Source organism: Magnolia sinica, chromosome 8 (genome assembly GCF_029962835.1).
Source record: "Magnolia sinica isolate HGM2019 chromosome 8, MsV1, whole genome shotgun sequence".
NCBI lineage: Eukaryota > Viridiplantae > Streptophyta > Magnoliopsida > Magnoliales > Magnoliaceae > Magnolia > Magnolia sinica.
The window spans coordinates 1,267,792-1,295,584 of NC_080580.1; the positions used below are offsets into that span (position 1 = coordinate 1,267,792).

A 27,793-nucleotide genomic window follows, 5' to 3' on the forward strand; every position below is an offset into this window, starting at 1 on the left:
AAAAAAAAAAAAAAAACCAGATACAAAATTCAATCCCAGGCCTTCCCAATTGACAATCATTCCCAGCCCAAGCCCACAAAATTAAGGCCGGAATTGGGGGAAAGAGGCTGGTATGGAGGAGTCCATCTAATGGATAGATTGGATGTCATTCAAAAATCACCATGTGCTCCTTCACAGCTTGAACCTATTGTAACTGCCATAATGTATACATGAAATCCCTTCCATTATAAGGGTAATCCCAATTTATGATCAGGGCCAAAAATCAGGCTGGCCTGTGATTCGGTGGGCCACACCAAAGAAAATAGTTAAGAGAAATGTTCACTCTTGATTTTTACAAGGCTCACAGTGATAATAATATAAAATTCACTCCAACTATTAGATGAAACAGTAAAATTTACTCACAGGGCCCAAACATAAGGCCCATCCCTCATTCAAGTGGTGCCACACCAAGAAAAAACAGTTTAAAAGGTGAGGACTGCCCTATACGCTATTTCCAATCGTGTGGTCCATTTGAATAATAGATTGGACTGATTTTTGAGCCTTGGGCTTAACACTAGTGTGGTCCATAGTGGTAAGGGTGGATTCACATAAACATCACAGTGGGGATAAGACTGCCCTGAACTGCAAATGCCTTGCTCACACTGCTCACACCAATTTGGGTTAAGAAATATGAAATCTCACGGCAGAAACTCTAATGATGATTACCTAAATTCACAATAGTACTGTATTGTAATACTTTTTTAAAAGCTACAGGAACGTAAATTGAATAATAGGCAGGTAGTCTTTTATAAACTTCCCTATTTCTTTCTTTTATAAACACCAACCTTATAGGGCTGTTTGCAAGGTTGGGTGTAGGGTTAGGAATGTGAAGGGTGGCATGCTCGGTTTATTAATGCAGGGATGAACTTGATGAGGTCGATCACCGTCTTCCTCAAGGATAACTACTCCAAATCCATGGAATTTCTCTGGACTCCTCACAGAGGCTTCTCGGATCCACGAGAATGAAAGCGAGCAAAATAGAAAATAAATTCTATAAAATTTGAAATTGATGAATGAATCAAATAAACGAGTTCATAACCCTTTAAATAGGGATACCAAGTAATGGGAGAGAAATCAGAAGCAAACTATAACTAAAACTCCCTAAAATTCGTAACTTACTATAAATAGTAATTTTACTTTTATAGTAAGTGTTGTATGTGGCTTAACCACATTATTCTCCTAATTATTCAGCTGGAGCTCATCTCAGTTTGGCCCTCCCCTTTGGTTTGTGTTTTGTTGTATGATAGGTGAGGCCTGCTTTATTTTGTAGAGCCCACCCGAAATTCAAGGCTGTAAATATTTATTCTGGCTATAAAATTTAGGTGGGAAAATTTCATCTTTTCTTAATAAAAATAAATAAATAAATAAATAAAATCATAGCAATCCGACCGTGATACAACCCACTGAAGACGAGTCAATGTATGTCTTTATCATGGATTGTCAAAAGACGATTCTTACCCCTATGGCATCAGAGAACTATCCTGAAGCTTCTAAAGTAGAGGAGAGCTCACTCTTAATCAGCATTCGAGATTTTGTAGCGGAATCCATAGAAACCGGCGAGGTGTACGCCGTGGTGGTAAAGAGCGAGGAATTAAAGCCCTCAGACATTCCTCTAATATTAAAGTGGTTCCTGAATGAATTTTAAAAAATCTAACCCACATATTGGTATTGCTCATGAACATATGGCCTGATTTGATAGGAAAGAGCCTGATACAGCAGCAAATACTCAGCTATTTAAAACCTGTTCCAACTGCTAAAGTAGGGTTGCATCCTATTGCAACATGTATGGACGTTTTTCAGGAAACCTTAGAAAAGAAAAGAAAAAACAGAGTTGCGAGTGAGGCTAGATAATTTTTGTTGATCCATAGGGCCACTAGAAGTGATGGTCAGATGATTGTCACCTGCCATTCATGGATTTGTAGATTGGCCATGCTAAAGGATGATTCAAAGACATTGATTTGTTAGTTGAATGTGAACTATCGACATTTTCTTTTAATGGTCCATCCAACTTCAAATGCAATACTGATGGTCACGACATTGAGAATTTTATGTAGGAGAAGTGAAATTTTATTATATGGTCGCACTTTTTGAGATTTTTCTATTCTAAAAATTAGGCCATTTCACTCACTCTCAGGTTCTCCATTGTGCAAAACAAGCAGCTGTCCATTGCTTTTGGCTTTGCAATTATGCGAGCAACAGCCTTTTCTTGGGTGAACCAGCAATCATCGTCTTTAACTGAATGCTCAACCTCTGGCTCTAGAGCCAGACAAAATTGGAGACCTTGCCTTGAGGAGAGAGAATTTACTTAGGAGATCCCACTGACTGTGGAACTGCTCCATTTTAAAGATTGAATCTCTAAATAGTTTTGCCTACATTCGTGTGAAGCCCTGCCCATCTACAAGCAAGCACATGTGCCAATATAGCGAGAGGGTATGAGACATGAACTCTCCATCATGTAGGCAAGAAGTTTGGATGTTTTGGCCTATCAATCAGGCCGGTTAATTTCTGAAATTGATTGGGCTGGTCATTTGTCTTTCACGTTTTGGCTCACCTGAGGGGTGAGATGGCTCTATTTTGAGTCACGAGAGCTAATAAGTGGGGCTCAGCTGGTGAAACGCTTAGATGCCACCCATACTCCATATTGGGACGTGTGATTTCTCATGATGGACGGGGCTCTATTCGCTTGTGCTCCCAACAAACCCGTGCTTTCTGATGCCATGCTCTACTAATCCTCCCTGAAAACCTCCGTCGATTTTTCTTCAAATAGATAAAACGAATTCCTCCTTTCAAACGCCTTTCAATCTATATTTACACGAGGAGAGAGGTAGTTTGTATTGCACTTGCTAGTATTCAGAGTCTTTTGTTTTTTAATTATTTAAATCAGAAGCAAGCCTGCCACAACAACACACTGACCATATTCAATGAAGCACCAAAGATGCAGCACAACGCACATACTGCAGCTGCCCGGAGATATTCGAGCAGAAGTAGCTATACAGACATCCACAGAAAGCAAAGCTGAAAAAAAAAAAAAAAAAAAAAGCGCTGGATGACAGCCTGGAGCTCATGGTGGACACCACCTTAGCCTCAACAACCTGCAGAAATTCCAGCAGCGTTGGGTCAACATTCAGCACAAGCAGCATCTGACAGCAGGGCCTGGGCAGCTTCATCCGACAAGCAACTTGAGAGGCTAATGGAGTGGCAGATGGGCTAGCCAAATTAGGAAACGAAGTCGAGCAGAGGATTCTCTTTCACTCCGCCTCCGAACTCCCCTTTCCTGCTCGGGGTACTCTATTCTTAGACAGGGTGGGGCTGGGTACTGTCAAGTTCGGCCGAATGCGGTCTCAAGCCGCCCTCTCTCTGTTTCAGCATTCAACATGCTTCTAAAAAACACAGAGTAGGCACCCTTGCTGGTTGGGCTCAGGTACAGTTGGGCATATGCAGCATGGCTGGTTTGATAGACGATTGGCTGTGTTCCTCTGTTAGCTGTGTATTGCTGTTATCTGTGACTACTGGCAGGATATCTTAGCGGCAGGCAGCTGAGAAGTAGCGCAGTTCACAGTTTTCCTTTGGGTTGTTTCAGTTGCTGTTTTTGCATCAGAAGGTCCCTGCTCTGCCGTATTGATGCAGCTGGCCCTGCGTAGGGGCTGTTACAGAAGTCTATGTTGCTCGGTGACTGAAATGGCTGAGAAATGGCCGTTGTGGGTGGGTAGTTTGAACCAGTAGTGTGGTTGTTGGATTGGAAAATTTGGCATTGGGGTTTTTTGGTTTTGTATCCTGGGGCCGTTGGATTTCAGGATGAGGAGTGGCATGTGATGTTTGTGTGGTGCAGCTTGCAATCCCATTGAGTGGAGCAGGGCCTTTGTTAGTAAGAGAGGCCGGTTCAAGCTCTTCAGGATGGGGTAGGCTTTTCTATTCCCATCTTGTGTTTTCTTATTCTATTAAATGATAGGTGAGGCCCGTTTTCCTTTTGTGGAGCCCACCTGAAATCTTTGGCTTGTACACCCCCTGTTCATATATACAAAGAAATAGAGTTTTTCTTTTAAAAAAATAAAAAATAAAAAAAAATTTAAAAAAAATGAAAACATGATACAAATAATACAAAGCATCTGGCTCCACCCAAACTACCAATGCATTACCCAATGCCCTTTAATTACCACCTTCCTTGACAAGCCAGCCATTCTAAGCATTTCCCATATCTGCATTCTCCATCGCCACCAAGCCCTGGATCTCATACTGGAGCTCACGCCAACTATGGAACAAACGATTACGCCTTCCGCTACTCATAAGTTCTCCTAGACCATCTGCCAATGAATTTCCTTCTCTAAAGGTGTGGGCAATCCTAAAATTTATAACAATTCTCAAGCGAGCAATAGCCTGCACCTGGTACCAAATTTTCCACTGAGCTGGTGCAAGGGGATTAAAGATGGCATAAAAAACAATTTTGGAATCAGATTCCTCAATACCATCACTGAGCCCCAAGTCGATGCAATACTTTTATTTTATTTTTAATAAAAAGGGCCACACCCCTGTATCTTTGTTGAAAAGAGTAAATGATGTACAGATTAATGCCATCAAACACCGCATGTGTTTCAGCCACAGTAATAGTGACCCCGCCATAGAAGTTATTAGAGGCAAAGATAACTTTTTGACTCATGGAGAGTACCTCCTCGACCGCACGGGGCTTGGCTCTGTGATGGACTCCTAGTCTCCTCCCATCAGTTCTCTAGTTAAGATCTTCTCATTGGTGTCCTCCTCTCCTTTTTGTAACGGTGGGACACCTCCTCTATGAAGTTGCACATCACAGGAAATACACAAATCCATTTTCAAAAAAAAAAAAAAAAAAAGAAGCAAAGAAAACTTTGCCTCCGTGATCTTTATAGATTCCACCCCCTCCACCCTCACCAAGATTTCCACTGGAGGATCCATCCACATTTAGTTTTACCCATACTGTCACATTCAGTTTTACTCATACCGCCCAGGCTTAGCCCATTTTATATTAACCCATTCCTATTCCTGCCCAGCTCATCCCTATTGGTATTCACAGTTTTATCTGTACCATCCATTACGTTAGAGACTACTATGGTTTGATAATTCTAACCATCTTGTTAGTTGTACATCAATATACATTTGAAAACGAAGCAATGATTCACATTCGTCAGGCAAAAGAATTACATCAATTGGATCAAACCATTGGATCATAGAAATTTATTCTTTCTTTTTCCTTTTTCCAAATCATGGTCAAACTCACTGGATGAATACCTCATCGAACTAATATCAAGTTGGCAGTCCAAATGCTGAATTAATTCCTCAAGACTGTAACTAATATCAAGTAATTGGTAGTCCAAAAGCTAAATTGATTCCTTAAGATTGTAAAGTCATTTTGAAATTTTTTGCGTTAAACATATTAGTGAGTCAATGCTTTTCTTATTATAATATGATTTTGTCTTTTTCTTATTAAATTCATGATACAATCTCCCTTTTACTAACATTAGTCCAAAAAAGAAAAAAGGAAGGAAAAAAAAAGAAGAAGAAGAGAAATACATCTTATATATTCAATATCAATACAAGTAGACTCTTAAGCCAAGATTAAATATATATATAGAGCTTGTTTACAGAAACATTCAACAAACTCCTTTTATTTGGAAATCTTTCTCAACATAACTACCAATAATAACTTATTAATGACTGAGGTTAGACAAACCTCCATCTAATATTTGCAGCCTAACCTGTCTGTCTAGGTGAATCCCGACCCGGAGATACAAGTCCTTGATTGCATGCATTTCAGCAACATCTCTCATATGCATTTGTTTTTTTGGAGATTCTGCGGAGCACAACACACCAATTTTGACCATTGAAATCAAGCAGTCATGCATTCTATTTCTTGTGTTGATATGATTTTCATTGCCTTGAATAACTTCAATTGCTTCTAAGAGCAGTTGTGGATCAACAATCTCCATTACTTGTTCACCCAAAGCCAACTTAGCAAAATGATGTAAGGCTTAGATTATCCTTAAACATGTCGTCAGTTGGCCCCTTTCTAGTGATCATTTCCAATAGAAGGATTCCATAGTTGTAAACATCTCCTTGTGGAGATGCTTTTCGCCCATTGCATACTCTGTAATTTATACAACTTATATTAGAATCTAAGTGACCATATGTTCGTGGTAGACAGAGTGCGATTCAACACCGAGGTCATGGGTTTGAGTACCCATGTGGGGTGCGTGTGTAAATAATTTTAAAAATAAAATAAAATAAAATAAAAAACAGAGAGAGAGAAAGAAAGAGAATCCTATTCGAACAAGTGATTTGCCTTTTTTGCTTTACAAAGGTTTTGAATTCCTAACATCAATTGGTGTGCTATAAAATTACTCGTTCTTGTAAGGATGTTCTACATTGAACAAGGATCTGCCACTCGAATGAAAGAACTCAGCTCCTCAGTCCACAACTGAACATATGAGTTGCAGTTATGATTTTAATGTAACACATATCACAACTAAAGCCTTAAACAGAAAAGAATTATTGATACCTTACTATGGTCTGATTCATGTGGGGGTGCAAGTGAGTACCCTCTTTGTATATCTAGATCTTTGTGAATCTTGCTGGGTGTGGGTCCTTCAAATTTGGGGTCAATCTTTAAGGACCCCGATTTGAATAAAATCAGGTTGGTGACCTTCATTTTGATTTAGGCCCAAGTCAGGTCTGATTCTGTTATAGGGCGAGTTCTGTTTATGTGAAACCCAACCCACCAGTGAGGTTGTTGTCAATTGGGATCATCTGCTCACAAGCTGGAAATGTTTGCATAGTGAGGCAGCTGTGAAAAGCTTGTGCATAGATGCTCTTATCATGCAGGACCATGGGTAATATGGGGGCAATTAGCTACGTCTGCTTTTTTACCACTGTTGGAGCCCACACCCAACCACCCTAGCAAGTGTGTTACACCATGTTAAGCCCAAGGCCCAAAAATCAACCCAATCTGTGATTCAGGTTGACCACACGATTGAACTGTGTACTAAGGGCGCTGTTCACCTAAACTATTTCCCTTCATGTGGACCACCTGCATCACGGATAGCTTATTTTTGGGCCAAGCCTAGATTTTAGTGTGCCCTCTAATGGTTGGAGTGGATTTCATGTTATCATCATGGTAGGCCCTATAAAAATTCAAGGGTGAATATATCTCTCCCACCCGTTTCTTTTGATGTGGTCCACTTTAATCATAAGTCAGCTTGATCTTTTGGCCCTGAACCTAACTTGGGATCACACATCCAATGGTTGGAGTGTATTTCACATTATCGACTTTGTGAACGCAGGAAAGCCATAGTGATGATGAGAGAAACATGAAGTGGATTCTACTCCATTTATAGAGAAGTGCCGTTGATAACGGACTCGGATTTGGTAATGACCCCTCCAGTACCGAGCTTAGTAATGGTAAGCTCTGAAGTTAGCAGTATCGAGTTTGTGAATGCAAGAAAGCCAAAGTGACGAAGATATTCCATACATTTTGAACGCTGATCTTGACGATAATATCCATTTCTCAACTAATACACACTTCCAGTAATTCCTTTCATGCAACCCATCAATCTAGGTGGGGCAACCTTGGTGATGCTCGTGATAAATCCATACCGTCCACCAGTTTCACCAGATTATTTTATGGCCTGGTTGAAAGATTGAGGGAGATCTGAAGCCTAAGTGTGTTAAAGAAGAGGAAAAAGAGGAGTGGAAAATACATACTGTTGAAACCCTCTGAGGTCCAACATGATGCTTATATGCCATCTAAATCGTTGATACGGTTTATCAAATTGTTCATAATGTCATTCCCACTTGTATGAGCTGAAAACACAAATGGTAGCATAAATCAAAAATTTAATGGTTCCACTAGAATTTTAACGGTGGGCATTTAATACTCGATATTTTCGACCATGTTACTCACATGAGTTTTAGATGCATTATTTTTGGGCGCATCCCCTAAAATCATATAAAGAGACTAGTAAATGATTTTGAAATTATTATTTTTTCAAACATTAAAGGTTAAAAAGACTTTTGGCCCGTCCCCAACGGGGTGCAGAACGATGTAAAAAGCGATAGCCCGCTTTTAGAAAGGGAAAGAAAAAACTTTCCTTATTCTTTGTGAATGCAGGAAAGCCAAAGTCATTTGTTGCTTTGCAATGTCCGTCATTTTGCTCAGGAAACGACGCGGATTGCATGCGTACTTGAGTAAACCCTACTGGTCCCACCGTGACTTATCTCTTTTATACACGCTGTCCATACGTTTTATCAGCTCATTTAGAGCATAAAACCCAAAATTGAAGCGTATGTAGAGCTAAGTGGACCACACCACATGAAACAACACGAATTGAATGCCTTCTGTTTGAAAACTCTCACCGGGTGAAAGAAGTTTCGGGTCAAGCTGATATTCGTGTTTTCCATGTCTACCTGACCTCATGAATAGGTTGAATGACAATTAAACATATTTGTGACCATACAAACAGGCCGTGACAACTAAACATCACTGAAAACTAAGGGAAGGTCTCAAAAGTGGATTTCATTATTCCTACTATTTCCAGTAGTTTGGTCCACTTGAGCTTTTTATATGCTTCAATTTTGAATTTATGCCAGGAATTGACAGAATGAATAAGATCCATGCAAAATCGAATTGTGCTCTCATCATACCGAATAAACTCAATTGGGGCCACCTTGAATGTATGTTGTCTATCCATGCCATCCATCTGTTTTTCCATCTAAAATTAAAGCATATCCAAAGATCAAGTAGATCAAACCACTAGAAATGGTGGGGATAATGATTTCCACAGTCGAAATGTTTCTAAGCCCCACAGTGACGTTTATTTGTCATCCAACATATTCATAATATTATACGGACATGGATGAAGGGAAAACATAAATATAAGCTTGATCTAAAACTTCTGTGACTCCCTAGAAATTTTCAACAATAGATGTTCAATTCAAATGTTTCCTATGGTGTGATCCATTTGAACATTGGATATGCCTCATTTTTTGCCTGAGGACGTAAACTTACTTGGTAAATGAATAGACGAAGCGGATAAAATACATATAAATAATGATGGATTTCATAGGCAGGATCTCCATTATCGACTTTGTGAATGCAGGAAAGCCAAAGTGATAATGAGAGAAATATGAAGTGGATTCTACATTCTACTCTATTTATAGAGAAATGCCGTTAATGACCGACTCGGATTTGGTAGTGACCCCTCCAGTGCCGAGCTTAGTAATGGTGAGCAATGAGGTTAGCAGTATCGTGTTTGTGAATGCAAGAAAGCCAAAGCGACAAATATATTCCATAAATTTTGATTGCTTGTCTTGACGGTAATATCCATTTCTCAACGAATAGTCTAATACACACTTCCAGTAATTCCTTTCATGCAACCAATCAATCTAGGTGGGGCAACCTTGCTGATGTTCATAATAAATCCAAACCGTCCACTATAGTTTCACCAGATTATTTTATGGCCTGGGCAAAAAATTGAGGCGGATCCGAAGCCTAAGTGGGTCAAAGAAGAGATAAAAGAGGAGTAGAAAGTACATACAGTTGAAACCTTCTGAGGTCCAACGTGATGCTTATATGCCATCTAAATTGTTGATACGGTTTATCAAATTGTTCATATTGTCATTCCCATTTGTAGGAGCTTAAAACACGTAAATGGTAGCATAATTCAAAACTTAATTTAATGGTATCATTAGTATTTTAACGGTGAGTGTTTAATAGTCAATATCTTCAACATGTTACTCACCAGAGTTTTACACGCATTATTTTTGGGCACATCCCCTAAAATCATATAAAGAGACTAGTAAATGATTTTGAAATTATTATTTTTTCAAACATTAAAGTTTAAAAAGACTTTTGGCCCCTCCCCAAAGCGGTGAAAAACTATACCAATTGGTGCGGGGATGAATGTGATGAGGTTGAGCACTATCTCCCTCAAGAGGATAATTGCTCCGAATCCACAGAACTTCTCTGGACTCCTCACATAGGCTTCTCGAATCTATCAGAAAGAAAGCAAGCAAAATAAGAAATAAATTCTATAAAATTTGAAATTGATTAATAAATGAAATAAACGAGTTCACAACCCTTTAAATAGAGATACTGGGAGAGAAATCAGAAGCAAATTATAACTAAAACTCCTAGAATTCGCAACTTACTACAAATAGTAAACTTACTATTTATAGACGGTTGTGATATCTACCATTGTACAAGGTTTTTGGCTAAAAATAGTAAGTGTCCTATTTGGCTTAACCAAGCTGTTCTCCTAATTTTTCTCATTGTGTGCAAGTCTTAAAGCCCAATGGATAAAAGTTACAATCAAACTAAAACTTACTATTTATAGTAAAAACGGAATTAAAATAAGAAAATGACCACCAATCTAGAGGTATTTTGCAAATCGGGCTTACTATGCCGGCTTGGTGGACCTGCTCTACATCAAGAACAATGTAAAAAGCGGACAGTTAGTTCAAGGCCGTAGAAACGAAAGCCTGCTTTTAGAAAGGGAAAGAATAAAACTTTCCTTTTTCTTTTTCTTTTTCTTTTGACTGTAAAACGTCCGGAAAGACTTGAAACACGAGGAGTAGGGGCCTACGCAAACACAAGCTCCGTGCGGCCTGCATCGGAGCTTCTTGCGACAACTGCCTGTGGAAATTGGACTTTACGGATTAACTACTGAACTCGACGGTAGCGAGTCTTGCTACTGACGTCACCACATTCTATGGGCCCCACCATGATGTATGTATTGTATCCATACCCTCCATCCATTCGGAGAGATCATTTTAGGGCACAAGCCAAAGAATTAGTCAGATTCAAAGTTCAAGTGAACCCCACCATAGAAAACAGCGGGGATTCAACGCCTACCATTAAAAACTTCCTTGGGCCACGGAAGTTTCTCGATCAGGCTGAAATCTGTGTTTTTCCTTATTCCATGTCTGTTTTAACTTATAAACATGTTGAATCTCAAATAAACATCATGGTAAGCCCTAGGAATTTTCAACGGTGGAAGTGACTGTCCCACTGTTTTCTGTGGTGGGATCCACTTTAGCTTTGGATATACCTCATTCTTTGGATCATGACCTAAAATAATCTCTCCAAGTGGATGAATGGTGTGGATACAATACATACATCATGGTGGGGCCCAAAGAAAGTGATGACGTCACTTCAGTAGCCAACTCGCTACCGTGGGGTCCAGTAGCTAATCAATCCGCGTCCGATGAATGTAAATCTACGACTTAACACTGTTTTATCTTTACCATAACCTAGATGGTTATGCATGATACGCGGAAAGAAAAGTAACACCGGTTGGATCCACCAACTCCATGGGCCATTGAATCTTGACCCGATGTGGAAAGGAAGTCTATAGAAGTCATTCATTACTTTCCCCAATAGGATTGGGTTGTGTTTCACACACTTGATGTGGCAAAGTTCTATAGGCCCACTATGATGTATGTGTTATATTCAAACCCTCCGTCTATTTCACCAGATTGTTTTAAGACACAAGACCAAAAATGAGGTGGATCCAAGGCTCAAGTGGACCACACCATAGAAAGCATTGAGGAGGGCAACAGTGATCACCGTTGAAATCTTTCTTGGGCCACTTATGCTGTTTATTTGTCATGCAAGGTGTTCATAGGGTCACAAAGACTTAGATGAATTGTTTTCAATGACAAGCTTTCAATCCCCACCGATTTATGATCCGCTTGATCTTCTGATCTACTACAATTTTGGGGCATGTTTATCAAAATGGATGGACGGTGTGGATATATATATATATATATATATATATATATATATATATATATATATATATATATATATATATATATAGAGAGAGAGAGAGAGAGAGAGAGAGAGAGAGAGAGAGAGAGAGAGAGAGAGAGAGAGAGTCATGCTCCCCTGTGCACCTACGCACGTGCGCACCTTTGCACACATGTCATGGGTGTCTAATCTGAACGGTCCATGTGATGCGGAATCCCATGAAAACCCCTGTGACAAATTTTCATCATGATCTAAAATTCTGGTGGGCCATAGCAAAGAGAAATGCAAATCAAGAGAGGAAACGGTTTTCATTTTTCATGGCCCATCAAAGCTTTAGATCAAAGTAAAACTTGGTCCTGGGGGGTTTCACGAGGTGCTGCTTCACATGAACGGTTCAGATTTTGGATCCACATCACGTATGATGGGTTCTCAAAAAAGTTCGTATGTAGTATGTACGAACTGGTTCGCAGGTGAGCATTTTCGTGTGTGTATATATATATGCAGAATGCTCACCTGCGAACCAGTTCGCCCGGACTACCTACTAACTTTTTTTAGAACTCATCATATCCGATGATTCTCGAAGATCTGAACGGTCCACGTGAAGCAGAACCTCATAAAACTCCCTAGTACCAATTTTTACTTTGAACCAAAACATTGGTGGGCCATAAAAATGCAAAAAGTTTCTTCCCTTTATTTGAATATCTCTTTACTATGGCCCACCAGAATCTTAGATCAAGGTGAAAATTCACTCCCTAAGGTTTCATGAGATTCCGCATCTTATGGACCGTTTGGATTCGACACCTATTACACGTGTGGAAAGATGCGCACGTGCGTAGGTGCGTAGGAGAGCATGCCTCTCTCTCTCCACATATATATATATATATAGGAAAAGGTACTATGAGCTCAATCGCATGTTACCTTCCTATAAGGTCGAGTGCTAGTACTATGCCAGTGGTCCGATGGTGAAAGTTTCAAAAGAATGGTGACATTTCATAAGAAGAAAGGTGAGATTTATAGGAGAGTGGAGATACAAGACCGGAGTAATTGGCTCTATCTCACGTATTTTTCCTACGAAAAGCCTCTCGCATAAAAGGTCCTAGAAAACTAGGTGGGGCCTAACATGGGGTGTTTTGAGAAATCCACCCCGTCTATCCGTTTTTCTCATGTCATTTTAAGATATGATTAAAAAAATGAGTCTGAACCAAGGTTCGAGAGGACCACAAGTCGGGGATTGAACTTCTACCATTAAAAACTTCTTGGGAGATGGAGAAGTTTTGGATCAATCTGATATTTGTGTTTTCACTTCATCCACGTCTACATGACCTTTTGAATAGGTTGGATGGTAACAAAAAAATTAGGTGGCCCTTAAAAAAGTCTCAACATTAGGTGTCATTACTACGAGAGCTTTCTTTTGTGTGGTCCACTCGAGCTATGGACCAGCTTTATTTCTAGGATGATGTGGATAAAACACTTACATCACGTTGGCCCCACAAAGCCTTGCCACGATGGATTATCGCCCGGGCAGGGGTAGGACATAATTTGCGTCCTCTTTCTTTTGCCTCAATGCGGAACGGGTCGAAACGGATTGGCTATTCCCGCTGCCACTAGCTAGCCCGATGGGCCCCACCATGATGTATGTGTTTTATCAATGTCGTTCATCCATTTTTAAATATCATGTTACGGCTTTATCCCAAAAATAAAAGGGATATAAATATCAGGTGGACCACACCACAGGAAAACAATAGTGATTGGATATCCACCATTAAAATCCTCCTAAGGCCCACTATATTGCTTATTTGACATCCAATCTATTAATTAGGTCATACAGACATAAGTGAAGTGAAAAAACAAATATCATCTTGATCCAAAACTTTTTTGACTCCCAAAAAGCTTTTAATGATCGAAGTTCAATCAACATTGTTTCCTGTAACGTGGTTCACTTGAGATTGGAATATTCCTTATTATTGGTCTCATACCCGAAAATGATCTAGAAAAATAGATAGACGACATGGATGAAACAGAGAACCAACCACCCGCCATTGGCTGGTGGCATGGCAGGGGAGTAGCCAATCCGACGCGGGTTAGATACTAACTGGTTGAGCAGCGAGTCGGCTGCGGAAGTGACGTCACTAAGTTCTGTGGGCCCCACTATGATGTATATGTTATATCCACACCGTCCATCCATTTTGAGATATCATTTTAAGTCATGTGCTAAAGAATGAGACAGGTAAAAATCTGTAGTGGACCCTACCATAGAAAACAGCAGGGAGAGTGATTCCCACCGTTGAAACTATCCTAAGGCCCACCATAATGTTTATTTGAAATCCAACCTGTTCAAAAGTTAAAAAAGACATGAAATAAGAGAAAAACAAATATCAGCTTGATCTAAAACTTTTGTGAACTTTAGAAGTTTTTAATGGCGGCCTTCACTGTCCCAACTGCTTTCTGTGCTAGGGTTCACTCGAGCTTTGTATTTAACTCATTCTTTGGATATTGCCCTAAAATGATCTCTCCAAATAGATAGAAGTGTGGATACAAAAACATACATCATGGTGGGCCCACGGAACTTGGTGATGTAGGAAGCGGATTGGGTACTGAGTAACTCAGTACGGTAAGTGTACTGAGTAAACTCCGTGGGCCCCATTGTCATTCATACATTATATCCACTCCGTCCATCTCTTTTAACACATAATTTTATGGCTCTATCTAAAAAATGGAGTATATGTAAACCTCAAATGGAACACACCACCAGAAACAGTGTGAATTGAACATCTACCGTTGAAAATTTCTTGGGGACAACAGAAGTTTTAGATCAAGCTGATATTTGTGTTTTCCCTTCATCCATGTCTTTCTTATCTTATGAACAGGTTGGATGACAAATAAACATTACTGGGGGCCTTAGAAAGTTTTCAACGGTTGAAATCAATATTTCCACTTTTTCCAGTGGTATGGTCCACGTGAGCTTTGTATATGTATCAATTTTGGGTTGAACCCATAAAATAATCTGGAAAAACGAATGGACGGCGTGGATAAACCACATGCATTCGCGGTGGGCCCAACTGAGTTTACTCAGTATGATAAGAGCGTACTGAGTAACTCAGTATGCAATCCGATTCCGGTGACGTAACTTCCGCAGCGAGTCTGTCGCTACCCAACCTTTTAATAGCTAATCCGCGCCCCTGTTCGAAAGAAGCGGATTGCGCAGTGAGTAACTCGCGTACTGAGTAAACTCCGTGAGGTGCACCATAATTTATGGATCTGATCCTCTCCGTCCATCCATTTTACCATATAATTTTAAGGCCCGAGCCCAAAAATTAATCATATGAAATGTTTGAATGGACCACACCCGACTGTTGAAAAATTCTTGGGGTCCAAGGAAGTTTTGAATCAAGCTTATATTTGTTTTTCTCTTCATCTATTCCTGTATGATCTTATGAACAGATTAGATGACAAATAAACATCACTGTGGGGCCTAGCGAGATTTCAATGGTTGAAATCATTATTCCCACTGCTTCCTATGATATGATCAACTTGAGAGTTGGATTTGGTTCAATTTTAGGCTCAACCCCTTAAATGATATGGAAAAACGGATGGACGGGATGGATTTCTCAAAAAATCCCATGGTAGGCCCCTCCTAGGTTTCCATAACAGTACTTCATGTTAAAGGCTTTTGCAGGGAATACAGGGAGTCCCATTTTAATAACAAGTTTCATCGGTTTTATTTCTCCTCTCATTCTTATAAAATTTCACCATTGGTTCGGAATTTTCAACATCTAACCGCTAGTGTGTTGCAAACACTCGATCTCATGGAAAGGTACATTATGGTCTAGCATGTGTGTGTGTGAATATGTATATGAATATTTTTATTAGTAAGACAAACATTGGATGTAAGAATAATTAGGGCTGGCAATAGGCCAAGCCTTGCTCAGGAAAAATCGGCCAACTCAAGCTTTTTCATTGTTGTCTATTGTCAGCTATTCAGATTAGTAGTGGGATTGTGGGTTTCGACATGTGACTTAGTTGTATTAGTATTGTGTTTCAACATCGACATCATGGGTTCAAGTGCTCATGTGAGGGTGTGTGAAAAAAATGGGCATACCACTAGTTTTCAAGTGCTCATGTGTAGAGCTGGGCAACGGTCCGGGTCGGATCGGATTTAGCCTAACCCGGTCAGATCCGAAATTCTAACAGGTGGACCCGAAATCGATCCGATCCGAGACCGAGTCCAGGTTACTGGACTCGGACAGATCCGATGCTTGATTTATTTGACCCGATCCGAGTCTGACTCGGTGAGGGAAATTGAGTCGGATCGGGTTGGACACTATTCGGATCATTTCATATGGTGTGGTCCACTTTAATCTTCAATGTATCATAATTTTTTGTTCAACACCTAAATTGATATGTCAAAATGGATGAACGGCTTAGATAACATATATACATCAAGGTGGGCCCCACATGACTATAAAAAATTTGTATAAATGCATGCTGCATGTGTTATCCCATCGGGCAGGCAGCCTCAAGGCTACTGAAGTAACGTCACCAAGTTCTATGGGCCCCACTACGTTGTACGTGTTACATCCACACCGTCGATCAATTTTGAGATATCATTTTAGGGCATGAGCCAAATAATGATGTAGATAAAAATCTGTAGTAGACCACATCACAGAAAAAAGTGGGGAGAATGATTCCCACAGTTGAAACTATTCTAAGGCCCACCGTAATGTTGATTTGAAATCCAACCTATTCAAAAGTTGAAAAATAAAGAGATAAGGGAAAACACAAATACCAGGTTAATCTAAAACTTTTGTAGCCTTTAAAAGTTTTTAATGGTGGGCATCACTGTCCAGAAAACTTTCTATATTGGGGTCCACTGGAGCTTTGGATTTCATTCATTCTTTGGATATTGCCCTGAAATGATCTCTCCAAATGGATGGAAGGTTGGATACATAACATACATCATGGTGGGGCCCAAGTAACTTGGTTAAGCCACTTTAATACATACTCTCACAACCTACCGTATTGACGTGTAAAGCAAGTAAGCCCCCCTGTTGGCGTGCCGTGCAAGTAACCCATTCTCATATCTGAGTGAACTCTGTTGGGGCCCACCATGAATGCATGTGGTGTATCCATGCCGTCCATTTATTTTTTCAGATTATTTTAGCTGTTGAACCCAAAATTGATGAATATTCAAAGCTCAAGTGGACCACATCATAAGAAAAAGTAAAAATATTGTTTTTTACTCCGGATCTAGCCGAATCGGAACGGTCCGGATCTATTCGGATCGGGTTTTCGGATCGGAACGGTCCGGATTAACCACTATCCGATCTCGATCCGAAAACTAGTCGGATCTAAATGATCTTACCCGATCCTACCCGATCCAGGCCGTCGGTTCTGTTCGGAACGGGTCGGATCGGGTTGGATTTACCGGATCGGTTAAAAAATGCCCACCTCTACTCATGTGGGATGTGTGACAATAATAATAAATTGTATACCACAAGTTGGATAGAAACTTGGTGCTGTGATGAGTGATCTATAGGCTGATTTTGGTACTGCAATGGATCTTATGGTGCATGGTATGATGTTCCCTAGCTTATCATTGTATTGGTGTGATATTGGAAGCAAATTGGTTAGTGTCCTTGGCTCTATTGGGCCTACTGTGATATATATGTGTTGTATCCATACCATCCATCTATTTTGTCAGCTCCTTTTAGATAGTAACCTCAAAAATGAAGCAAATCCAAGCTTAATTCGACCACACAAAAAGAAACATTGGAGATTAAATGTTCCACCAATAAAAATTTCTTGGGGGCCATAATAATTTTTGATCAAGCTGATATTTGTGTTTTCCCTTCATCCAGGTCTGTGCAACCTAATCAAAAGGTCAGATGGCAAATAAGCATTACAGTAGCCCCAGGAAAGTTTCAGTTGAGTGTGCCATTTTCCCCACTGTTTCCTGTAGTGTAGTCCACTTGAGCTTTGAATCTGCTTATTTTTTGAGAACATACTCTAAAATGAGGTGCCAAAATAGATGGCCCGTGTGGATATAAAACACATACTTTACGGTGGGGCTTACAGCACCATGGTGGCATGCTATGGAACTGTCAGATTGACCTTCAAAGTCACGCGGAGGCAAAAGTAATCGGTGGATCTAGAAGTTCTTCCTATCATTACCAGAATATTTTAAGATGTCTGAGCAGATCTGACTGTGTAGATATTCAATTTAATGGATTTCAAGAATAAAAATCATAGACATGAGCTAGTCCCATACATCTTCATTCAACGTGTTATGTGAAGAGATGGCTTTAAGCATGCTCAGGTTCCATGGGCTACACCATATCATATCATCTTAGGATTCTTAGTATTGAACAGATTGGTCCTCAAAAGATTAAATTAATGGGGTGGAAACAGGGCATCCCTTCTTTCTCTTGAAATTTTCACCGTGGCAGAGGATACACGGCATTGTTTTGTCCACATCGCTTTTCTCGGTGGACGTGTGAAAGGCTTTTCTCAATAGACTTGCCTTCTTTCCACATCGGATGAAGACAGGAGCAATTAGAAAACGCAAGACTAGCCAATAGTCAACATTCAAATGAGAAAAAATTTCTCGAATGGGACCCTCATTAGAAGAAGATTTTGGATCCATACATATGTGCCATCTGTAATACTCTATTATCAGGAAATTTTAATCATACAATCCCAGTAATATCTGCACCAACCTCCTAGTCAGGATCATTCAAGTGCATTTTCGGCTTTCCCTTATATTTCTCTAATTTACTTTTAATCCATACATGTGCTTGATTTGATTTATTGATGTGGCTATCTTTTTTTTCTTTTTCTTTTTCTTTTTCTTTTTCTTTTTTGTTTTTTAACACACGACGCACACACCCCAACACACTCACACCTTAGTAGGATTTCACCACCTATGGATACTCGAACCCTTGACAGGTGTTGAAACTCCTAAGAGTCTACCACCAAAGCAGGAGTAAGGATCCTACTGATGTGGCTATCTAACCATATAATCCATGGAAGTTGAAAGAAACTAATGAAATGAATATGTTGAATATTTTTCTTACCGCTTGTTGCTAGTCATTTAAACTAATTGTTGGATTGAATCTGATGAGTGACCGCAAGGCTAATTTTGCAGTTGTGATTAGTGCTTTGTTGTGTGGCAAGTGGTGGATTGCTTGAAATGCTTAAAACGTTTAGGGCTCACTCATGGTTCATGCTCTGTATTAGTGTGATCGTTGGTGTAATATTGAAATGTTAGATTGACCTTTTGAGTGATGCAGATTCCATCGCAGCTGATGGTGATTCAGAAATTCTTTGTATCTTCCTGCCCTTTTGAGCGGTGCAGATTCTATATTTGGACCATTTTACCATCCAAAGCAAGGAAAACATTTTAGATGGCATCAATTGCTCCACAGATTATACCATATTATCTCAGGATTGTTGGAGTTTAGTGGATTATTCCTAAAAGGTTAAACCCATAGGTTGGAGATGGGGCATACTTTCAAACAAAAGGGGATAGGGCATTGGTTTTGTCCCTGGATTTTTCAGCTGTAATTGGTTTACATGTTATTCTATATGGCTTTTAAGTGATAATGTAAACTGAATAGTTTGTGTGTTTGACTAGCTGGTAAAGCGTTTACAATGAATAAAGTAGATATTCATACAATAAAACTTGGGCAGTGAACCTTCCAAAATCTGCAAATTATATAAGGATTTCATTTTATTTTTTTAGGGCCCTAAGAAAGCATTAAAGCATACAAATACTAAACGGATTGGATGTCTTCCACCCATTATGGTGGGCCCCAAATGCAATCTAGAAGTTTTTAATGATGGACATCCCATCCTTCCCTCGTGTGGTCCATTTAATAATGGATGAATTGTTTTTTAGGGCACATGATGATTAGATTGCATGTATCATATGCACATTATGAGTGTATATTAATCATTATTTTCTAACATGTATAATATGTTTACAGCTGGTAAAGCCTTTCCAGGCAAGTACATACTTCTGAATAACCTTTGTAATTATATCATCTTTAATCCACTTACAAGATAAATTTGTCATTTTCTTAATTAATAGTAACGATTACATTAGTTGAAAGGTGTGGTCGCAGGTCTGCATATGTAAATAACGGGGTTTGTTTTTTGAGAAATAGTTTAAGACTAACTGCTTTTCAGTCTACATGCCAAAGTAGAGACGGTTTATATATATATATATATATATATATATATATATATATATATATATATATAGGGAAAAGGTACTATGCGCTCGACCTCACGGGTCTGTCCCATGAGGTCGAGTTGCGTGGCCCCACCGTAATGCGTTTCGAACATCTAACCCATCCGTCAGATGCACCATTCCATTGTGGGCCTAGTTCTCAAAAATCAAGTCAATCCGTGACTTTTGTGGGACACCACATACAGAAGTGGGGAGGGGCCATGCACTATTAAAACATTCATAATCAGTTTTTTGTGCCCACAGAGATGTGGTTTGTAAATCCAGCCCATCCATTATGTGTGTCCCACATTCATGAAGTTCAGACCAATTTTCAGCAGAATTCAAAACTCAGGTGGGCCCCACCAAGTGCTTTTATATGTTTTAATGGTGTTTCACAAGATTTTAGATGGTATGGCCCACCTGAGTTCCATAAACGGTTGATTTTTGGGGTATCCCATAATTTAGAGGGTACCCATCAAATGCACGGTGTTGATGGTCGACATGCATTACAGTGGGGCCCACACAGCTCGACCTCACGGGAGCTATTCATGAGGTCGAGCGCATAGTACCTTTTCCCATATATATATATATATATATATATATATATATATATATATATATATACCCAAAAATAAGCCGAAAACTGGGCCCACCAAAAAAAAGAAAAGAAAATCATCAACGGACGAGAAGTCGCCCTTCTCTGTATATATGGGAGAATCCATGCCATATACGTCTCCTCACTTTGCCTTTCCTGCATTCACAAACTCCATAATGGGGCTCCCACGTATGAGCTTATGGGCAATTTGGTCATTTCTCCTTCTCTCTTCCATTCACCTTCCATGTTTCTTTGTATCTGCCGCTCACTTCTCCAACGAAACTGATCTCCTTCCTTTGCTCAATTTCAAACATCTAATAACCGACGATCCTCTCCATTCTTTGAGCTCATGGAACCATACTCTCCACTTCTGCCACTGGCAAGGTGTCACTTGCGGTGGTCCCCGGCATCCTCAAAGGGTCACCGCCTTGAACCTCACTGGCCAGAAATTGGTGGGCCCCATATCTCCTTACATAGCAAACCTCACCTTCCTCAGGATCATCAATTTCACAGGCAACAGCTTCTACGGTGCGGTTCCTGAAGAGATTGGCCGGTTGTTCCGCTTGAGGTATCTCCGTCTGACCAATAACACATTCACTGGAGAAATTCCAGCAAATCTGACCCACTGTTTCAAACTCCAAGTTCTTCGTCTTACCGGGAATCAGCTCGCAGGGAGGATTCCGACTGAGCTTGGCTCTCTATCGAAGCTCACCTACTTAAGCCTTGGTCGCAACAGTCTTGCAGGAAGCATCCCACCTTCACTTGGAAACCTTTCGTCTCTCTGGTATCTACGTCTCACAGAAAATAGTCTGGAGGGCAGCATCCCAGATGACCTTTGTCAGTTGGTGAGCTTAAAGATCCTTAGCATAGGTTTAAATAAACTGTCAGGTACGATTCCGCCTCGGCTCTACAATCTCTCCTCTATTGACGTTTTGGACGTGGGATTGAACAGATTGCATGGAAATCTTCCACCTAACATAGGCCTCACCCTTCCTAATCTCCAAGGACTCTATGCTGGAGTAAACCAATTCACAGGACCCATACCAGTTTCATTATCCAATGCTTCCGGACTAGCAGTTATTATGCTTTTTGAAAATAGTTTTAGCGGATCTGTACCCATGAATTTTGGAAACCTCAAGGGTCTCACCAGATTGTATTTGCCGTCCAACGAACTTGGAATTGGGAAAGCTCGTGACTTGAGTTTTCTCGATTCTTTGACCAATTGCAGTAGCTTAGAATCATTGGACGTGAGCAGAAATCGTCTCAGCGGTGCGTTGCCCAACTCCATAGCAAATCTTTCGACCCAACTGACACTCCTATCTTTAGGAGATAATATGATATTCGGAAGCATCCCATCTGGGATTCAGAATCTTATTGGCTTAACAGTACTGGGTATGGGGACTAACTATCTGACTGGTACAATTCCCATTGGTGTTGGGAAGCTTAACAAGTTGGAGGTACTTGACTTGGATTCAAATGGATTATCAGGGAAAATTCCACCTTCATTGGGCAACATCACCAGATTGTACCAACTCTATTTAAATGAAAACAAACTATCGGGGAGCATACCTTCAAATCTTGGTAATTGCATAAACCTGAACCTCATATACCTCTACTATAATAACTTCAGCGGTACCTTACCCAAACAACTTTTCAGCATTCCATCTCTGATTGATCTCCAAGCTCAAAACAACTTTTTCACTAATCTGCCACATGAAGCCAGTTACTTGAAAGCTCTTGGAACATTCAACGTTTCTAATAACAAATTGTCAGGCGAAATTCCAAGCTGGCTAGGCAATTGTCTCAGCCTAGAGTATCTTGGGTTGGATGGGAACTTCTTTCAAGGATCAATTCCATCAACATTTAGTACTCTAAAAGGCCTTTGATCCCTGGATCTTTCACGCAACAACTTATCTGGGAAGATTCCAAGATATCTGGAGAAGTTTGCTCTAGAGTATCTAAATCTATCCTTCAATAATTTCGAGGGTGAATTACCAAAACAAGGGGTCTTTGGAAATGCCAGTCGGGTTTCAGTGCTCGGAAATAGTAAGCTTTGTGGGGGTATTCATGAATTACAATTGCCACCATGCTCTAGCCAAGCTTCCAAGAAACGGGGCATCTCTCTTGCTTCAAAAGTCAAATTCTCAATAATTGGTGGTGTCCTGGGTCTTATTTCATTATCATGTTTCTTTATCATTCTTTATCGGGTAAGAAAGTCAAGAAGGAAATCTTTTGCTGTGCCTTCTATGGAGGATCCTCTTATGAACGTGTCTTATTCGGAACTCTTTAAAGCAACAGATGAGTTCTCTCCTGCCAATTTGATCGGAACTGGAAGTTTTGGCGCTGTATATAAGGGGATTCTAGATCGTGTTGGGACTATGGTAGCAGTGAAAGTCTTCAACCTTCAACAACAAGGAGCTCTGCGGAGCTTCATGGCCGAATGCGAAGCCTTGAGAAACATTAGGCATCGGAATCTTGTTAAGATATTAACTTGTTGCTCGAGCATTGATTTTAAGGGCAATGATTTTAAAGCTCTAGTTTACGGGTACATGTCCAATGCAAGTCTAGAGAAGTGGTTGCATAGGGAGGGCCATGATCAGCAGAGAAGGAACTTGAAGTTTACTGAAAGGCTAAACATTGCTATAGATGTAGCTTCTGCACTGGATTATCTACATAATCATTGCCAAATATCAATCATTCATCAAGATTTAAAGCCAAGCAACATTCTTCTTGATGATGACATGATTGCTCATGTGGGTGATTTTGGGCTAGCCAGGTTCTTATCTGAGGTTGCTCAAAGCAGCTCAATTGGGATGAAGGGATCTATTGGGTACATCGCTCCAGGTAACAATTTCATCTATTTCCTATTATTATTATTATTATTATTATTGAAGGATCCACACCTGGCAAGATTCTCTAAGATCTAGATATACAAAGCGGTATACATACTCACTTGCACCCGCCACATGAATCACACCATAATAAGGTATGATGATTTCTTTTCTGTTAATGGCCTTAGGTTTTTTTTTTTTCTCTCTTTATTTTTTTTTTATTACATTAAAAATAACAGCAACTCATATATTCTCTTGATGACTGAGGAGCAAAGTTCTTTCATTTGAGTAACAAAGTCTTATTCAATGTAGAGCATCTTTACAAGAACATATAACTTCATAGCACACCAATTGACGTTAGGAATTCAGATCTTTAGTAAAGGAAAAAAGGCAAATTACTTGTTTAAATAGAATATTTCCTCTCTCTCTCTCTCTCTCTCTCTCTCTCTCTCTCTCTCTCTCTCTCTCTCTCTCTCTCTCTAAATTCTAACTTTTGATATTATTTGTATCCAAATGGTCTTTTTTTTCCACACGGACCACATGTGTACTCGAACCCATGACCTCGGTGTTGAAACTCGCTATCTACCAGTGAGCCATGTTCACTTAGATTCTAACATAAGTTGTATAAATTGCAGAGTATGCGATGGGCGGAAAAGCATCTACACAAGGAGATGTTTACAGCTACGGAATCCTTCTACTAGAGATGATCACTGGAAAGGGGCCAACTGATGATGTGTTTAAGGACAATCTAAGCCTTCATCATTTTGCTAAGATGGCTTTGGTTGAACGACTAATGGAGATTGTTGATCCACAACTGCTCTTAGAAGAAGCTGAAGCTATTCAAGGCAATGAAAATCAAATCAATTCAAGAAATAGAATGCATGACTGCTTGATTTCAATGGTCAAAATCGGTGTGTTGTGCTCTGCAGAATCTCCAAGAAAACGAATGCAAATGAGAGATGTTGTTTTTGAAATGCACACAATCAAGGACTTGTATCTCGGGGTCAAGTTTCACCGAGACAAACAAGTTAGGTCGTAAATATTAGATGAAGGTTTGTCTTACCTCAGGCATTACTAAGTTATTGTTAGTAGTTATTTTGAGAAAGATTTCCAAATGAAATAAGTTTGTTGAATCCTTCCCTAAACAAGCTCTAGATATATTATTTAGACTTAGGTTAAGAGTGCATTTGTATTGATATTGAATATATGAGAAGATGTTTTCTTCTCTCTTTTTTTTTTTTAAAAAAATCTTATGTTAGGGAAAGGGAGATTGTATCATGAATTTAATAAAACTTTACAATGTTAAGAAATTAGTCTAGAATTTGGACTACCAACTTGATATAAGTTTGATGAGGTATTCGTTCAATGAATTCTACCGTGGATTTGGCCAAAAAAAAAATGAAAGAAAAAAAATGAATGAACTTGTATGATCCAATGGTTCATCTAATTGATGTAAGTAATTCTTTCGCCTGACGAATGTGAATCATTGCTATGTTTTCTAATGTATGTTGATGTACAACTAACAAGATGGTTAGAATTATCAGATCGTAGTAATCTCTGATGAAATGGATGGTACACATAAAACTGTGAATACCAACAGGGATGGGATAGGCCGAAATAAAAATGGGCTAAGCCGGAATAGGGATGGATAAAACTAAATGTTAATTGATCCTCCTGTGGGAATCTTGATGAGGATGGAGGGGGTAGAATCTTTGGAGATCACATGGATTAAGTTATCTTTGGCTTTCATAACTTCTATGACAGGGTCACTAATAATTTGGCTGAAACACATGCAGCCTTTGACATCATTAATTAGTATTGCATTGACCTGGGGCTAAGGCATGTTATTGTGTCATCAGATTACAATTTTTTAATGCCATTTCTAATCCCCTTGCACCAGCCCCATGGAAGATTTGGTATCAGGTGGGGGATATTTCCCATTTGAAAATTGTTATAAAATTTAGGAAATCCAACACTTTTAGATAAGGAAATTCAGTGGCAGATGGTTTAGGAATACTTGCGAGCAAGCTTAATCATTTGTTCCATAGTTGGGGTGACCTCCTGCGTGAGATTTAGGGCTTGCTGGGTATGGACAATGCAGGTATGGGATGCTTAGTAGACCTTTCAATGAGTTGGGCCTAGGGTTGGCTTTGGCCCAAAATTTGAACTGTTTCAAGTCTGGTCGATTCAAAATTTTAATTTTGGTAGGCCAGAGCCCAGCCCATTGATAGCCCTAATTATTTGTATCATTATTTCTTTTTTCTTTTTTTAACCTTGCACCCCCCAGACAAAAACAAAAACAAAAACAAAACAAAAAACAAAGGGAGGCAGCTTGCTATTTGTTTTGTCATGATTGGAATCAGTTGAGTTGGAAGTTTAAGTTGTAAAAGTTACATAAAAGGTGAAAAGGTCAGAAGAAAAAAGAACAACAGAGAGAGTCGGTTTCTTCAGGATCAGAACAAGTCGAGTTGGAAGTTTGAGTGGTAAAAGTTACATTAAAGATTAAATTTATCTTGCCAGAGATGTATGGATTATCATATGAATGGATGGATTCTCTTGGCAGCACGTGTACAACAATATTAGATTATGGCATTGTGATACACATTCATAAAAACAGAGCCATCCATCCGCTGAGACCCATTTCAAACAAGCACAGGGCTAACATCATGCTTCCATGTTGAATTAGTAAACCCAAGTACATTCATCAGCTACATGATACCTTGAATATCAAACATTAGTCATACATATAGCTTCTAAGTTTCCCAATTTTCTCATACTTGTGGCCCAATTAATTAATGGAACTTCTTCTTGTCTTCGTCTGCTATTTTAATAGTGGGTCCAACCTGTTGAATGGCACACGTTCATGCACTCCACATACGGCGGAGGCATGTTCTCTAAGTGGGCTCTAGCTGGTATATTGCCTTTCCTAATCTTTTTAGTGATCAAGTAGGCCACTCGTGCAAGTTGAATGTGGACCACTGATAAATCCTCTTGTCCTTTGTTTCTATACATCAAAATTAACGTTGATGGTTCTGCTAGGAGGAATCCCGGGAGTTCTGGTGGAGGTGGAATATGTAGAGGGGAGAGGGGTGATTTCATTTTTGCTTTTTCAGATGGTTATGGTTTTGGGACTAACACGGTTGCCGAGCTGCGAGCAGTACATGATGGACTTCTCAGTGGTATTGAGAGGGGTTTCAATCACATTATTATTGAATCAGATTCGAGGCTGGTAGTTGAACTGATTAATTTGCTGGCGCAACCAGGCTGGAAATGGAAGGCATGACTATTTAGAATTAGTCAATTGAGACGGCGGGGTATAGTCAATGTGGTGCACGTCCAAAGGGAAGGGAACCTGCCAGCAGATTTTTTGGCTCATATGGGTAGTGCTTCTCAGTCCTAGGTTTCTTTCGAGAATCTTTCCAAGCTTCCTCGTCATGTTCAAGGTAACATTTTTCTTGACAAAGTGGGTTTGGGTGTGATCAAAACCGTATGAGCTACCTTTGGGTGTTTTTGTAAAAACAAAAGTGTATAGGATATGATAGGCGGGCTTGCTATTGTGCTACAGTCCTGCCCGAATAGCCTAGGCTGTATACAGTTTTCTCTTCTATAATATAGCTAGTGGGTCTTAAGATCTGGGCCACACCTTTTTTTTTTTAAAAATGTTTAGGAATTTGGGTTCAGGTTCGGGTTCGGGTTATATGTTTAGGTTAAGGTGTAGGTTTAAGTTAAGTGAATTAAGTTTAGGTTATAGGTTTAGGTTTAAGCTAAGGGTTTAGGGGTTCATATTCGGGTTCGGGATTGGGTTTAGGTTTAGGTTTAGGTTAGGGAGTTGAGATTAGGATTAGGTGTAAGTTTAGGTTTAGGGATTTGAGATTAGGATTAGGTTTAGGCTTAGGTTTAGGGATTTGAGAATACGTTTAGGTTTTAGGTTTAGGTTATAGGTTATAGGTTATAGGTTTAGGTTAAGGTTTAGGTTTAGATTTAGGTTATAGATTTAGGGAATTGAGAATAGGTTAAGGTTTAGGTTTAAGAAATCGGGTTCGGGTTTGGGATCGGGTTTAGGTTAAGGAGTTGAGATTAGGATTAGGTGTAGGTTTAGGTTTAAGAATTTGAGAATACATTTAGATTTTAGGTTTAGGTTTAAGTTTTAGGTTTAGGTTAAAGGTTAAGGTTTAGGTTTAGGTTTAGGTTAAGGTTATAGGTTTAGGTTTGGGTTGAGGTTATAGGTTATAGGTTTAGGTTATAAGTTTAGGTTATAGGTTATAGGTTATAGGTTAAGGTTTAGGTTATAGGTTAATGTTTAGGTTTAGGTTTAGGTTAAGGTT

General features: G+C 39.6%; 2 protein-coding genes across 9 annotated transcripts in view; both read left to right on the forward strand.

The window, feature by feature from the left end:
* LOC131252556 (cytochrome P450 72A397-like) overlaps nucleotides 1-27,793 on the forward strand; it is an 85,748-nt gene that overhangs the window by 23,798 nt on the left and 34,157 nt on the right. The window lies entirely within an intron of this gene.
* Nucleotides 20,723-24,601, forward strand: LOC131252552 (LRR receptor-like serine/threonine-protein kinase EFR). The gene is made up of 2 exons (XM_058253144.1): nucleotides 20,723-21,525; nucleotides 24,104-24,601. The coding sequence occupies exons 1-2, from the start codon at nucleotides 20,751-20,753 to the stop codon at nucleotides 24,505-24,507; spliced, it is 1,179 nt and encodes a 392-aa protein (XP_058109127.1). The 5' UTR covers nucleotides 20,723-20,750; the 3' UTR covers nucleotides 24,508-24,601.